The 14545-nt window shown below is 46.4% G+C and overlaps 1 protein-coding gene across 1 annotated transcript; it reads left to right on the top strand.

The window, feature by feature from the left end:
- Window positions 1-995: 995 nt before the first annotated feature.
- On the top strand, window positions 996-8611 carry Cyp11b2l1 (cytochrome P450, family 11, subfamily b, polypeptide 2 like 1). The gene is made up of 9 exons (NM_001420024.1): window positions 996-2167; window positions 2538-2693; window positions 4055-4254; window positions 4369-4572; window positions 4845-4996; window positions 6293-6459; window positions 6696-6774; window positions 6862-7050; window positions 7300-8611. Exons 1-9 carry the CDS (start codon window positions 1929-1931, stop codon window positions 7411-7413), a joined length of 1500 nt encoding a protein of 499 aa, NP_001406953.1. The 5' UTR covers window positions 996-1928; the 3' UTR covers window positions 7414-8611.
- Window positions 8612-14545: the final 5934 nt, after the last annotated feature.

Here is a 14545-nt window from a genome sequence, read left to right as displayed (position 1 = left end):
CCTTATACTAGAGAACATGAGACAGGTTTTATTTTAACATTCTGCAGGAGTGTTACTGTACCGGAAATATAAGAGTAACGGGCATCAAATTGTGCTTTCTATAGTCCCTAAACCAAAATCTATTCCTACTGTCTTTTATCCCAAAAGGGTAGTACACCAGAGAGTTATGAGCATCCCATGCTGGACCAGCATAGCCCGATACCCAATGTCCTGACCTCTGGGGCTGAAGATTCCCTCCCTCCCTTCTTGGCCTGCAACTCTTCAGTGCTAAGATGAACTTCGAGCAGCTACCCAGGCAGACAGCGGGCGCTAGCTAGGGACGTCAGGAAGCTAGCACCTCCCACTTATTTGTGATTCTCTGATGGGTTCTAAATGTATCTCGTCTTGCAAGCAGGCCATAAAGAGTCACTTCTGGTTTTAGTAGAGAAAACCCAGACACCAGAGTGGTTATGGTTGTGGCTTTAAGTGGGGAGATTGGGGAAGCGACAGAGTCAGGTCAGAAGACAAGAGCTGATGTCACTGGAGCTGAAGGGGAAATTGAGGCTTTCCTTCACAAGTCTGGAGAATGGCTCCATCAGAATCTTAAAGTAGGATGAGAGAGGCAGCTGTGACATGCAGGAGGTGGGGCTGAAGGGGGGAGTCTGAAAGGGAACCTTCAGAGACACCCCCTGAGCAAAAGAAAGGCCTGACTTCTAAAGGTTTCAGAGTGGAAATGGGAAATAGCACTGATGAACTCTGCCAAGGACCCAGATACTGGACAAGACGACAGATTGATCTTGCAGCTCTGAGGGAGAGGGTCAGGGCTTGCATGACTCCCGTCTTTTACTGGAGCTGAATGCTCTTCCAGAGTAGCAACGTTCTTTCTCCTCCCCAGGGTGAGAGTCCTCACATGCACATATTTACTTTTATTGTGGAGCCTTGACTGATTCATCCTGACTTAGAAATCACTAGCCATATACGGATGGTGGGATTTTCTAACTGTCCCGATTTATATTTAAGGGTCAGCTCCTATATTTTTTGAGGAACCCGTTTGCCTCAGGGGCATAGCTTAATCTGTCTGGGAGCAGGGTAGCTACACCATCTGTGATCTAATGGAGCCTTGCAGTAAGCAGCTTAAAACGTAGCAAGCAGCCAGGTCCACAAAGCAAGTTCCAGAACAGCCAGGGTCACACAGAAAGTCCTCGTCTGGCAAGAACAACAACAAAAATCTCTTCTTTATCAGAAACATCAGAACATCAGAAATGTGTTTGCAAATACCCATGTATACACATATGTGCTTGTGTGTGTGTGAGCAGGTGTGCACATGCGTGTGTACATGTGTACATTTGCTGTCGGAAAGCTCTGGTATCTGTCCCTCTCGGCTCTCACAATGCTGGGCTTAGACTCCCACATTAATGGCCTAGCTTTTTACAAGACTCTGAGAGATCTGGACTCAGGTTCTCATAGTTGACCAACTAAGTCATCCTCTTACCCTATGGCAAATGGAGTTCATTGTTATTTCTCAATTTGAAGAGAAATGAGAAATTCTAAAAGCCAACACTTAACCGTAAATCACGACAGTGAGTAAAGACCCACTCCCTAAATCTGGCTAGGGAATTTTAAACTAGGATGAATCATTCAAGGTTCCACAAAGGGAAAATATGTGCATCTGACGGCTCTCACCATGGGGGAGGAGAAAGAAGGCTCTGACCACCATTGGACTATTTTTGAGTGTTAAAGTAGAGTCTGCACCCTCCCACCCACCAGCAGGCATTGCAGAGGTAGGAAAAGGGAGAAAGCCTCTACCTCCAGAAGAACCATCAGCTCAGTATACATTTCTAGGGCAAGTCCAGGGACACATCCTGCAGTGACATTATCAGTCAGCGATTTATATCCTCAAGACAAGATAAAAGGCCACGGACTAAACACAGGAAGAGAGGAGGATGGCAATGGCTCTCAGGGTGACAGCAGATGTGTGGCTGGCAAGACCCTGGCAGTGCCTGCACAGGACGAGGGCACTGGGCACTACGGCAAAAGTGGCCCCCAAGACACTGAAGCCCTTTGAAGCCATACCACAATACTCCAGGAACAAGTGGCTGAAGATGATACAGATCCTGAGAGAGCAGGGCCAAGAGAACCTACACCTGGAGATGCACCAGGCCTTCCAAGAGCTGGGGCCCATTTTCAGGTAAGGGCTTTCCTTCCCCATAGCCAAGCACAGATATAGCTTGCTGTCCTCTGGTTGCCCAGGCTCTGCAGGGTAGGAGGTGCTGCATTCTCCTGTAGGCACTCGGCATTCCTTCTTTAGGAAGACAGGGAGGGAGAACAGGAGGTTCTGGGACTGACTCGTGGGCTCTCCACAGGGACAGAGAAAGGCACTTCTCACTGCTGAGAGGACAGAGTGCTGAAGTGGAGTGCAGACACTGGGAGAGTCCTCCTGTGGGGGAAGCAAGGGCTAGGAGAGGATGAGATGAGAGAGCACACTGACAGGGCTGGCTGTGCAGCGAGCTCAGGTGGAGGACACTCCACTTACAGCAGGGCTGTGTGCTTCACCGCAGGCACAGTGCAGGGGGAGCACAGATTGTGTCTGTGATGCTGCCTGAGGACGCTGAGAAGCTGCACCAGGTGGAGAGTATCCTCCCGCATCGGATGCCCCTGGAGCCGTGGGTGGCCCACAGAGAACTCCGTGGCCTGAGATGTGGTGTGTTCTTGCTGTGAGTGGACATTGGGAATGAGGAGGGAGGTGAGATTGGAGTCCTGAACACAGGATGCAGAACTGGCTGGGGTGGATATGAAGACCAGTCTCTGACAAGCATAAATTTGTAGTATGTCATGAGGTTTTGAGGGGTCTGGGGAGGAGGGAGATGGCCAAACAGCACTTGCTCTCAACATCCCTTTCCCAGTCTCCTTCCCTTAGGTCAAAACACTGCTCCAGGAAGGTGGGGGTAAAAGACCCCTGGATGAAGGTCACAGCCAGCTTCCTCCATAGCCTGATATCCAACAACATGGATTTGTTTCCCTAGGGGATGCTTTACTCACAGAGATTTGGGCTAGACGGTCCTGGGGACGAAGGGGAGGAGAGAGGGAGTTGGCAGCTCTTGTGGGCTCACAATCAAACATTAAATAAGGTGGTGAGAGAGGGGCTCCTATTGGCTTAGTCTGTGTGAACTGCAAAGGTGTCCTTCCTGCTGAGAATGAAAAAGGAGGTGATGGACAGCTACCCGAGACCACATAAAGAGCAGTGTTTTCTCAGTAATGGCTAGAGAGATGAGGACCTTGGAACCTTGTCTGAAATCACCCGGAAGCATGGAAATGCTCAAGAGGCACTGGGGACACGAATGTGCATGTGTCATATATGTTGTATACTTGGGGTACTTGACTTGTATTTTTTTGAAAGCGTGACCCTGTGACGTGTCCAGATATAGAACTTGACTCTCTAAAGGAATATGTATGGCTGCTCAGAGTACTAGGATGTTCACACATATTTTTGAGGTCACGTGTGGCTGCACACACAGATGTACATATGGTCACTGTAAATGGTTGCAGGCTTTAGCACACAAACGTACATGCTTCCTGCTTGTGGGGTTCAGTGTGCAAACTCCTGCCCACTGTGTACTGGAGAATCTTCATGGGAGTCCAACAGCCTGGACCTCATTTTGTGGATGTTCTTAGTGGTCCTCTGCGGAGGTTTCTGCCCCAGGGAAGATGGGATCCCTTAGCTGAGTCAGGCACAACTGACGTCTCAGAGACCACACACTACAGCATGGCAGGGCCAGTGAGCTCAGCTAGGCTTCTCTTCTGTGGGGTGGTAGTGTAGGCCAGGTAGGCAGAGCTCTACAGCAGAGTCTCTTTTCTACCTTGCTATGGATGTGCTAATCCACTTCAGACTTAGTGATATCTGCCCCAACACAGGGAGGCTGCTTTGGAAGAAAGGAGTGGGGTCAGGACCTGCAGAGCCTGCCTCTGAGACCAACACTTCTTTTCCTGGATTTCTTTGAGAGTCAAGGAGATGGACATAGGCTTGGGGCCAGGTCTTCCCATGGAGGTGTCTGTAGCTCTGCTCTGTGTTCTGCAGAAATGGGGCAGACTGGCGCTTCAACCGACTGCAGCTGAATCCAAATATGCTGTCACCAAAAGCCATTCAATCTTTTGTCCCCTTTGTGGATGTGGTAGCAAGGGACTTTGTGGAAAACCTGAAGAAGAGAATGCTGGAGAATGTTCATGGAAGCATGTCTATAAACATTAAGTCCAATATGTTCAACTATACCATGGAAGGTATGTATGGGGAAGGCTCCAGCTTGAGAGAGGCAGGGACGGCAGAGGCCAGGAAGGAGGAAAAATATTGAGAGCAATGACTGCCTTGGTTCATTGATAATATTCTCTCTGCAGCCAGCCATTTTGTTATTTCCGGAGAGCGTCTGGGCCTCACAGGCCATGACCTGAAACCTGAGAGCGTGACATTCACTCATGCTCTGCACTCAATGTTCAAGTCCACCACACAGCTCATGTTCTTACCCAAGAGCTTGACTCGTTGGACAAGCACCCGGGTGTGGAAAGAACACTTTGATTCCTGGGATATCATCTCTGAGTATGGTAAGGACCCCTGCCTTGAGCTCAGCCACGGGCAGTGGACGATGGTCCCCTGAGACCCCGTTCACTAACTTCAAGAGCTGTGGCTGCTCTTGGAGGAATTAGAGACAAAGGGAGTCAGGAACCCTTTGTGTGGTTCCACTGTGACTTTAGGATTGCCTAACCCAGCAATGGTAGAACAGCACCAGGAAGACTGAGGTTCTGGGGATACAACATCTGGGGGATGAAGCAGTGGTTTATCCCAGGATTATGACTCCACGTTTCCTCTTCCGCAGTCACAAAATGTATCAAGAATGTGTATCGCGAACTGGCAGAGGGTCGCCAACAGTCCTGGAGTGTCATATCCGAGATGGTAGCACAGAGTACTCTGTCAATGGATGCCATCCATGCCAACTCAATGGAACTTATTGCTGGAAGTGTTGACACGGTCAGGATCCCAGGGTGCATGAATCCTACAATGACACCCCAGAGTGTTCCCCAAAGCGCAGTCACTCACAGTTCCTCCCTCCCCAGGGCCATCTAATACGATTCCTCTATTGTGTTTGTTTGCTGTGATGCTAGTAAAATGTCTGAGCAAAAGGAAAGGGGTGACCTGACTAGATAGTGCGTAGACAAGGCCTGCATATCCAAGATCCAGGCACAAGTTAGGTGACAGGCAGCAGCTTACCCCTCATGTCCCCCAATGCATGAGCATGCTGTGGGCCAGGAAGGCTCAGGGTCCTCTCTATTGGACTGTAGAGCAGGCCTCCAGGTCAGTGTGTACTCGAGGCCGATCAAAGGAAAGACAAAACCAAAGGAGTGATAAGCACTCAGGGTAACCAGTGGAGCAGAAGGGAGAATATGGCTGTGCAATTTAGTAAGGAATGTGGGCCCAGGTCAGTTTTCCTGCCTGTCCTTGGGTCTAGGCTGTGCTAAGCTTTTTGATTAGGAACAGAGGCCTCAAGTTCTAGAGAAGAATGAATAAGGACAGAAGCGACTGTGCTCCTACCATGGAGTAGTACTTGAGAGAGGATGAAGACCAGCCTAAGGCCTTGGGAATGAGAAGCCAGAGGCATGGGAACAGTGCAAAAAGGGACCAGGGAGCCCATGAAAGGGAGTCTGACAAGTGAGAATTGTATGCCTACACTCCAGGGCAGCAAGCTACCTGAAGCAGGGACACACGGCCAGATGAGGCCAACAAGAATCTGGGCCCCATAAGGAAGGGCCATGTACCATGTCCAATGCCAATCAGGCAGCATAAACCCAGGTTGATATGTTCAGTGTACAGCATAGAAACCTAATGGTGACTTGAGAGAGAGAGAGAGAGAGAGAGAGAGAGAGAGAGAGAGAGAGAGAGAGGGAGAGAGAGCTCTCAGAGACTGTTTTGTGGATCTAGAGGCTCAGGGCTTACACAGGTCAGGAGGGGTCAATGTGAAATGTTGTGACCAATTAGAGATATGGACCATAAGGGCAATTCCAAGGGGCATATGGAAGGCCAAGTCCCTCTTAATGGGCACCAGATCAGGTCTAAATCACAAAAACTCTGAAGTTGCTGAGGTGTTGGTGGGGAATACCATGTGAGGGATTTTTTCCCCTCAGGATGTAGGGCAAGGAGTTCAGGTGAATATTAGAGTGGGTCAGAGTCCCACTTTGCTATGCCCATGCTCTTTCCTCAGGGGAGGGCATCTTTGTAGTAGCAATGCCCTTTGTGAGGCTGTCTGAGATTGCTCTCTGGCTCCTGCAGACAGCAATCTCCTTGGTAATGACCCTTTTTGAGCTGGCTCGGAACCCAGATGTTCAGCAGGCCCTGCGGCAGGAGAGCCTAGCAGCTGAGGCCAGCATCGTTGCTAATCCCCAGAAGGCCATGTCAGACCTGCCCTTGCTGCGGGCTGCCCTTAAAGAGACCTTGAGGTAGGTGCTGACTGCCCTTCCTTCCCTGCTGTCCAGTATTCTCTATTATCTGGGGCAGAAGACTGCCATGTTCTCTACACTCCTTCCTGTGGTTGGTGCCGTTGTTCCTTTGGAGGTTGGCTGAGCTCCACAGAAGTCTGAGCCACACCTCTCAAGGATCTGAGGGAGGAAGGTGCAGATGTGGGCAGGAAAAGCCCTCATTTCTGAGGCCTTTGCTGCTTCTCCTTCATCTCCAGGCTCTACCCTGTTGGTAGCTTTTTAGAGAGAATCGTACACTCAGACCTGGTGCTTCAGAACTATCATGTCCCTGCTGGGGTGAGTGATCTTCATGCCCTTACCAACTGCCCTTCCCTCTATCTCCTCAAAAAAGCAGCTGAACTTACCCTTGGCCTCTGCCCACAGACATTCGTCATAATTTATCTGTACTCCATGGGCCGAAACCCTGCAGTGTTCCCAAGGCCTGAGCGCTACATGCCTCAGCGCTGGCTGGAGAGGAAAAGGAGTTTCCAGCATCTGGCCTTCGGCTTTGGGGTGCGCCAGTGCCTGGGGCGGCGCCTGGCAGAGGTGGAGATGCTGCTCCTGCTTCACCATGTGAGCACCTCTGGGTGGGCCTGTGAGTTTCAGGGTGCTGATGGGCAGTATTTGGAACAAAAGCATAGGCCTTCAGGCGTCTATTTGGTCTTCCTGTGTTTGGTGAACTCTCTAGAGCAGGACTGGACCCTCAGACCTCCACAGGAAGTACTAGTTTCAGCATGGTGGCTGCACTAAACAATTTAGCAGTAGATGGGCCAGTGCTCTGCCCTGCTGAGGAGGCCATAAGGACCCCCCTTTGTGTTCCAGATGCTGAAAACCTTCCAAGTGGAGACACTGAGACAAGAGGATATGCAGATGGTTTTTCGCTTTCTTTTGATGCCCAGCTCTAGTCCTTTCCTTACTTTCCGGCCTGTGAGCTAGTCACCTTACATCTGGGGCCCTAGTCAGTCCACCAGCCTACCTCTGTCCTGACACCCAAGGTCACACTTCTCTGCCAGCAGAATTTTTTGTGGGGAGGAGGTCACACTGTCATCATTCAACACAACTGTACACAGTTTACAGCTGAAGACCTCCAGCATCAGGTACAAGCAAGGCCAGGGAAGAGATTAGGACTATCTTCAGGGCAATAGGTAGTCTCTCCTGAGCGGTCTTCCCCATTCTTTCCAACGGTCACTCCAGGTGGCCACGGCCTTTAAAGGGTCTCAGAGTAAAGCCAGAAGTCAACTCCTCCTTATGTCCTCATTATTATGACATGACCCACCAAAACATTTTCACACACAGATGGGAATTTTTGGGCAAAAGATACATAGATGATAGATAGATATATGATATATTACATATGATAGATGATAGATAGATAGATGATAGATAGATAGATAGATAGATAGATAGATAGATAGATAGATAGATAGATGATGGATGACCAGTCATTTATGTCTGTGTTTTGTTTGAAGCCTTTCACAGTGGAGCTGGCACATACGAGCTGGTGAGTCTACAGTGTTTTAAGAGTAGACACAGCTGCACTTGCTAAGGACTGGGTGGTTGTGGTATCAGAGATGCAGGCAGGAGGACCTGCTGGAACCCAGATACTGTGTGAAGTCCCCACAGGGACAGTGGTCTTCCATGAGGTCAAGGTGTTTCCTGACTTCTGCCAGTGCATGCTGCTTGGGCAAAGGTAATTCTCTTGACTTGTGAAAGTGGCCCAGAGCATAAGATTTTTTCAGGTCTCCTTTCAGCTGCAAGTCGGTAGGGCGAAAAGTTTTGGCCAAGAACAACCACTTCACAGGGTCTCCTGTGCTCAGCACTAAAGCACAAATCTACTGGAGATGTGTGTGCCAAATTCCAAGGTCTTAGACCTTTGAGTGTGAGGCAGTATAGAGTCAGGGCCTTTAATGATATAATTCGTGTGAAATGAGATTACTGGGTTGTGCCTACTCCAGTGCCCAGAGAGCCTCCCAAGAAGAGAGTGAGGTGCCAGGTCACAGAGACAGACCCAAGTGGAAGACAGGAAGTCAGACTTCTGTAAGCGGAGGAAAGCAGTTGGAACTCCTACAGTCTTGGCTCCATCACTCAATCACTTCCCTGGCTGTGAAAAATAAACTTGAGTTGTTGAAGTCCCGGTTTGAAGTCTTTTGCCATGATGGTCTGTTTTATGGGGGTATAGCTCAGTGGAAGGAAGCCTGGTCTTCACTGTTGTGTTCTTGATGGGGCTGTAGGATCCAGGACTCAGCTCTTCCATTTCCTGAGACCACAATGTGAGCTCCCTCCTCTGCCTGTCCCCCGCTTAGAACATGCTGTCTCAAGGCAACTGGCCTATTGCTATATTGATTAATTCTTCAAGATTAATACCTTTTAAGTCAGTACGCAAAGCATTGACTGCATTGTGATGTCCTCATACGTGGTTGACCTCAGTCTCCACTGTGAGATGCGGCTCTATACCTGGGAAAACCCCAGAGACTTCACACAGCTCTGAGCTGATCGTTGCTTCTAGGAGTCTGACAAGAAGAGTGTGCATCGATTCTTAACTTCCTCAGGCAAAAATCACAATGACTTTTCACTCACAGTCATTCACAATACCCCTTAGCAATACAGTAGCCAGGGAAATGAAAACTGACAACAGTGTAGATTACATAAAAAGTTGAAGAGAAACCAAGGTCAGTGATCTGCTCGTAGATTTCCCTCTGGGTGTTGATTTCGTTCCTCACTGGGTTTACAATGTTGTGTTTTCATTTCCTTCCAGGTTAGACATTTTCTGACTTCCCAGCTCCTACATTTAACTATTGTGGTCAAGTGTGCTTTGAATATGTTATTTGTGTTTTAGGAATTCTATCCTCACCTGCAGCACTCACTCCTATCCTGATTCTCTGTGTCTATAAAGAGGTTTCCGTAGACATCAGTGTTCTTGACCTTGGAATGTTCATCAGCTGAAGATGTCATCCACAAATATCTAGTTTAAATCTCCTGGCCCATGAATTTTGTGAAACAGCATATACAAGCTACTATGTCAACTGATATGCATGCCATGTGGTAGGGGAACAGAAAGCAAAATGAATCATTTCCCTTCCTCCCTTGTCATCTGGGCACTGATCCATGGTTCAGTGACCATAACCAGTCACTTCAATCTCATACTTCTCCATAGGAACCAGACAACACAAATTGAATTCACAAACAAAAGTATAGTAAACTAAAAACACCTATAGGATCACAGGGAACCGACCAAAGGCTGTAGAGACAATCTAGAGACTTGAAGAAAAATAGAAGCAAACCACATGCCCTATATCCTCACATAAGACACATCAACACACACACACACAGTCACATACATACATACATACACACACACATACACACACACACACGCACACACACACATGCACGCGCGCACGCACACACACACACATGCACGCGCGCACGCACACACACACACACACACACACACACACACACACCTCTTCCAAAGTATGACAGCCTCTAAAGGCAGCACAGTCAACTGGGGACCCAGTGTTCAATCAACTCAATTAGCAGGAAAACAAAGGAGAGAGTTAGCAAATGGGAGAAAGGTCTGAACAGATAGTCTTAAGAGAAAACACACAAGTCAGAGAGGGGACATAAAGGACATTCAACCCTACTAGTCATCCAGACTCAACCAACTGTGAGAAACATCTGATGTTGGAAGAATGGCAAATGAAAAAATGATAATAGACCAGAAACACCGAGAAGGGAGGGAGGAGGTAAGAGGAACCTCTGAACACAGTTGGTGGGAAACCAAATTGTCACTGGCACAAGGAAGAGCAGGAGGACCTCAGAAAGTAAGCCCATGGCTTGCTCTCTCAATCATGTGCTGGTCTCACAGTTTACACCCAAAGGAAACAAACTCTTTATATCAAAGGGAGCTCTTTCTCCACCATAATTGTAGCATAGTCACAGAGCGAAGATGCTCAATCAAACTCGTCAGTAGAGAAAATAATCCAAGCCAGACAATAGGTGACACAAGCCTTTAGTCCCAGCCCTCAGGAGGCAGAAGCAGGAAGATGTCTGTGGGTTTGAGGCCAGCCTGGTCTACAAAGTGACTTCCAGGACAACCGGAGCTGTTACACATAGAAAACCTGTCTCAAGAAACCAACCAACCAAACTGACCAGGCAACAAATAAATAAGTAAATAAATAGATAAATAATAAAAGTGGTCCACACATTAGGGAATACTACGTACCCTGAGCAAAGAGGGAAGGAAGCATAGCAATTGTGTCAACTGGAAGGACCTAGGGGGTGTTATATTAGGTAAAGCGAGTGAAGCACAGGGAAACTAAGAGTGGGCAGGTGAGTTGAAGAAAGCTACACTTAAAATAGCAAAAGGTAGAGGACTTGAGAGATAGCTTAGCAGTTAAAGAGCACTGACTGCTCTCCCAGAGGTCCTGAGTTCAATTCCTAGCAACCCCATGGTGGCTCACAACCATCTGTAATGGGATCTGATGCCCCCTTCAACTCTGTCTGAAGACAGCTACAGGGTACTCATGTACATAAGATGAATAAATAATTTTTAAATCCTTTTTAAATATTGATATTTTTAGTTTACATTTCAAATGTTATCCCCTATCCCCCACCTAACCACCTACCACATCCTGCCTCCCTGCCCTGACATTCCCCTACACTGTGGGGTCCAGCCTTGGCAGGACCAAGGGCTTCTCCTCCCTTTGGTACCCAACAAGGCAATCCTCTGCTACATACACAGCTGGGGCCATGGGTCTGTTCATGTATAGTCTTTGGATGGTGGCTTAGTCCCTGGGACCTCTGCTTGGTTGGTATAGTTGTTCTTATTGCAAACCCCTTCAGCTCCTCCAATCCTTTCTCTAACTAAACTAGTGGTTGAGCTTCTCAGTTCAATGGTAGGCTGAGAGCATTCGCCTCAGTATTTGTTATACTCTAGCAGAGCCTCTCAGGCAACAGCTATAGCAGGTTCCTCTCAGCATGCACTTCTTGGCATCAGCAATATTATCTGGGTTTGGTGGCTGTATGTATATGAGCTGGATTCCCAGGTGGGGCAGGCTCTGAATGGCCATTCCTTCAGTCTCTTCTCCAAACTTTGTCTCCATACCTTCTTCTATGAATTTTTCTTCACCTTTCTAAGAAGGACTGAAGCACTCACACTTTGGTCATTGGTGTATGGAGTGTATGTCTGGTAATCCAAGCTTTGGGGCTAATATCCACTTATCAGTGAGTGCATACCATGTGTGTTTTTCTGTGATTGAGTTACCTCACTCAGGATAATATTTTCCTGTTCCATCTATTTGCCTATGAATTTCATAAAATCATTGTTTTTGATAGCTGAGTAGTACTCCATTATGCAGATATACCACATTTTCTGTATCCATTCCTCTGCTGAAGGACATCTGAGTTCTTTCTAACTTCTGGCTGTTATAAAGAAGTCTGCTATGAACATAGTGGAGCATGTGTCCTTGTTATATGTTAGAACGTATTTGGGTATATGCCCAGGTGTTGTATACCTAGGTCCTCAAGTAGTACTATGTCCAATATTCTGAGGAAACTCCAGACGGATTTCCACAATGGTTACAGAAGCTTGCAATCCCACCCAAAATGGAGGGATGTTCCTCTTTCTCCACATCCTTGTCAGCATCTGTTGTCACCTGAGTTTTTGATCTTAGCCATTCTGACTGGTGTGAGGTGGAATTTCACCACTGTTTTGATATGCATTTCCCTGATGACTAAGGATGTTGGACATTTCTTTAGGTACATCTGATAATCCTCAGCTGAGAATTCTTTGTTTAGCTCTGTATCCCATTTTGTGATAGGGTTATTTGATTCTCTGGAGTCTAACTTCTTGAGTTCTTTGTATATTTTGGATATTCGCCCTCTACCAGATGTAGGATTGGTAAACATCTTTCCCAATCTATTGGTTGCTGTTTTGTCCTAATGACAGTGTCCTTTGCCTTACAGAAGCTTTGCAATTTTATGAGGTCCCATTTGTCCATTCTTCATCTTAGAGCATGGTGTTCTAAAACATTGGTGTGCTCTTCAGGAAATTTTCCCTGTGCTCATGTGTTTGAGGCTCTTCCCCACTTTTTCTTCTATTAGTTTGAGTGTATTGGTTTCATGTGGAGGTCCTTGGTCCCCTTGGACTTGAGCTTTGTACAGGGCAATAAAAATGGATCAATTTGTGTTCTTCTCCATGCTGATCTCCAATTCAATCAACACAATTTGCTGAAAATGCTATGGTTTTAGCTCCTTTGTCAAAGATCAAGTGAACAAAAGTGTATGTATTCATTTCTGGATCTTCAATTCTATTCCATTGAGCTACCTGTCTGTCTCTGTACCAATACCATGCAGTTTTTATCACTGTTGCTCTGTAATACATTTTGTGGTCAGGAATGGTGACTCCCCCAGAAGTTCTTTTATTGTTGAGGATAGTTTTCACTATCCTGGGTTTTTTGTTATTCCAAATGTATTTGCAAATTGCTCTTTCTAACTCTATGTAGAATTGAATTTGAATATTGATAGAATCACATCAAATCTGTAGATTGCTCTCTACCGTATGGCCATTTTAATTATATTAATCCTGCCAACCCATGAGCATGGGAGATCTTGCCATCTTCTGAGATCTTCTTCAATTTCTTTTTTCAGAGACTTGAAGTCCTTGTCATACAGATCTTTTACTTGCTAGGTTAGAGTCACACCATATTATTTGTGACTATCGTGAAGGGTGTCATTTACCTAAATTCTTTCTCAGCCAATTTATCATTTGAGTAGCGGAAAGCAACTGATTTGAGTTAATTTTATGTCCAGCCATTTTGCTGAAGTTCATTATCAGCCTTAGGAGTTCTCTGGTGGAAATTTTGGGACCACATAAGTATACTATCATATCATCTGCAAATAGTAATATTTTGAGTTCTTTCTTTCAAATATGTATCTCTTTGACTTCCTTTCGTTGTCTGATTGTTCTGGTTACGACTTTGAGTGCTACCTTGCATAAGTAAGGAGAGGGTGGGCAACCTTGTCTAGTCCCTGATTTTAGTGGGATTGCTTCAAGATTCTCTCTATTTAGTTTGATGTTAGTTACTGGTTTGCTATATATTGCTTTTACTATGTTTAGGTATGGACCTTGAATTCATGATCTTTCCAAGACTTTTACCATGAAGGGGTGTTGAATTTTGTCAAATGCTATCTCAGGATCTAATGAGATGATCATGTGATTTTTCCTTTGAGTTTGTTCATATAGTGGATTACATGGATGGATTTCCATATATTGAACCATCCCTGAATCTTTGGGATGAAGCCTGTTTGATCATGATAGATGATCATTTTGATGTATTCTTGGACTTGTTTTGCAAAATTTCTATTGACTATTTTTGCATCAATATTCATAAGGGAAATGGATCTGAAGTTCTCTTTCTGTGTTGGGTATTTGTGTGGTTTTGTACTAAGCATAATTGTGGCTTCATAGAAGGTATTGGGAAATGTTCCTTGTGTTTCTATTTTGTGGAGTAGTTCGGACAATGTTGCTATGATGTCTTCTATTAAGGTCTGAGAGAATTCTACGCTAAACCCTTCTGGTCCTGGACTTTTAGGTTGGGAGACTTTTAATGATTGCTTCTACTTCTTGAGGGGTTATAGGACTGTTTAGATGGTTTATCTGATCCTGATTTATTCCTCCCATATTTATTACCTTTGATATTTCTTATTTACATTTCAATTGCTATTCCCTTTCCCAGTTTCCGGTCCAACATCCCCCTATCCCCTCCACCTCTGCTTCTATATGGGTGTTCCTCTCCCCATTCTCCCCCCATTACCAACCTCCCCCCAACAATCATGTTCACTGGGGGTTCAGTTGTGGCAGGTCCAAGGGCTTCCCCTTCCACTGGTGCTCTTACTAGGCTATTCATTGCTACCTATGCAGTTGGAGCCCCAGGTCAGTCCATGTATAGTCTTTGGGTAGTGGCTTAGTCCCTGGAAGATCTGGTTGGTTGGCATTGTTCATATGGGGTCCCAAACCCCTTCATGCTCTTTCAGTCCTTTCTCTGATTCCTTCAACGGGGGACTC

The sequence above is a fragment of the Rattus norvegicus genome, chromosome 7 (genome assembly GCF_036323735.1).
Source record: "Rattus norvegicus strain BN/NHsdMcwi chromosome 7, GRCr8, whole genome shotgun sequence".
NCBI classification, from domain to species: domain Eukaryota; kingdom Metazoa; phylum Chordata; class Mammalia; order Rodentia; family Muridae; genus Rattus; species Rattus norvegicus.
This window is presented reverse-complemented; position numbering and strand designations above follow the sequence as displayed.

What these genes read in the sequence shown, in the direction of transcription:
- Cyp11b2l1 (NM_001420024.1), top strand. Translation starts at nt 1,929, where the DNA reads ATGGCTCTCAGGGTGACAGCAGATGTGTGGCTGGCAAGACCCTGGCAG. An exon ending in GAGCTGGGGCCCATTTTCAG is followed by an intron (nt 2,168 to 2,537) that starts GTAAGGGCTTTC and finishes GCTTCACCGCAG; the next exon opens with GCACAGTGCAGGGGGAGCAC. An exon ending in AGATGTGGTGTGTTCTTGCT is followed by an intron (nt 2,694 to 4,054) that starts GTGAGTGGACAT and finishes TGTGTTCTGCAG; the next exon opens with AAATGGGGCAGACTGGCGCT.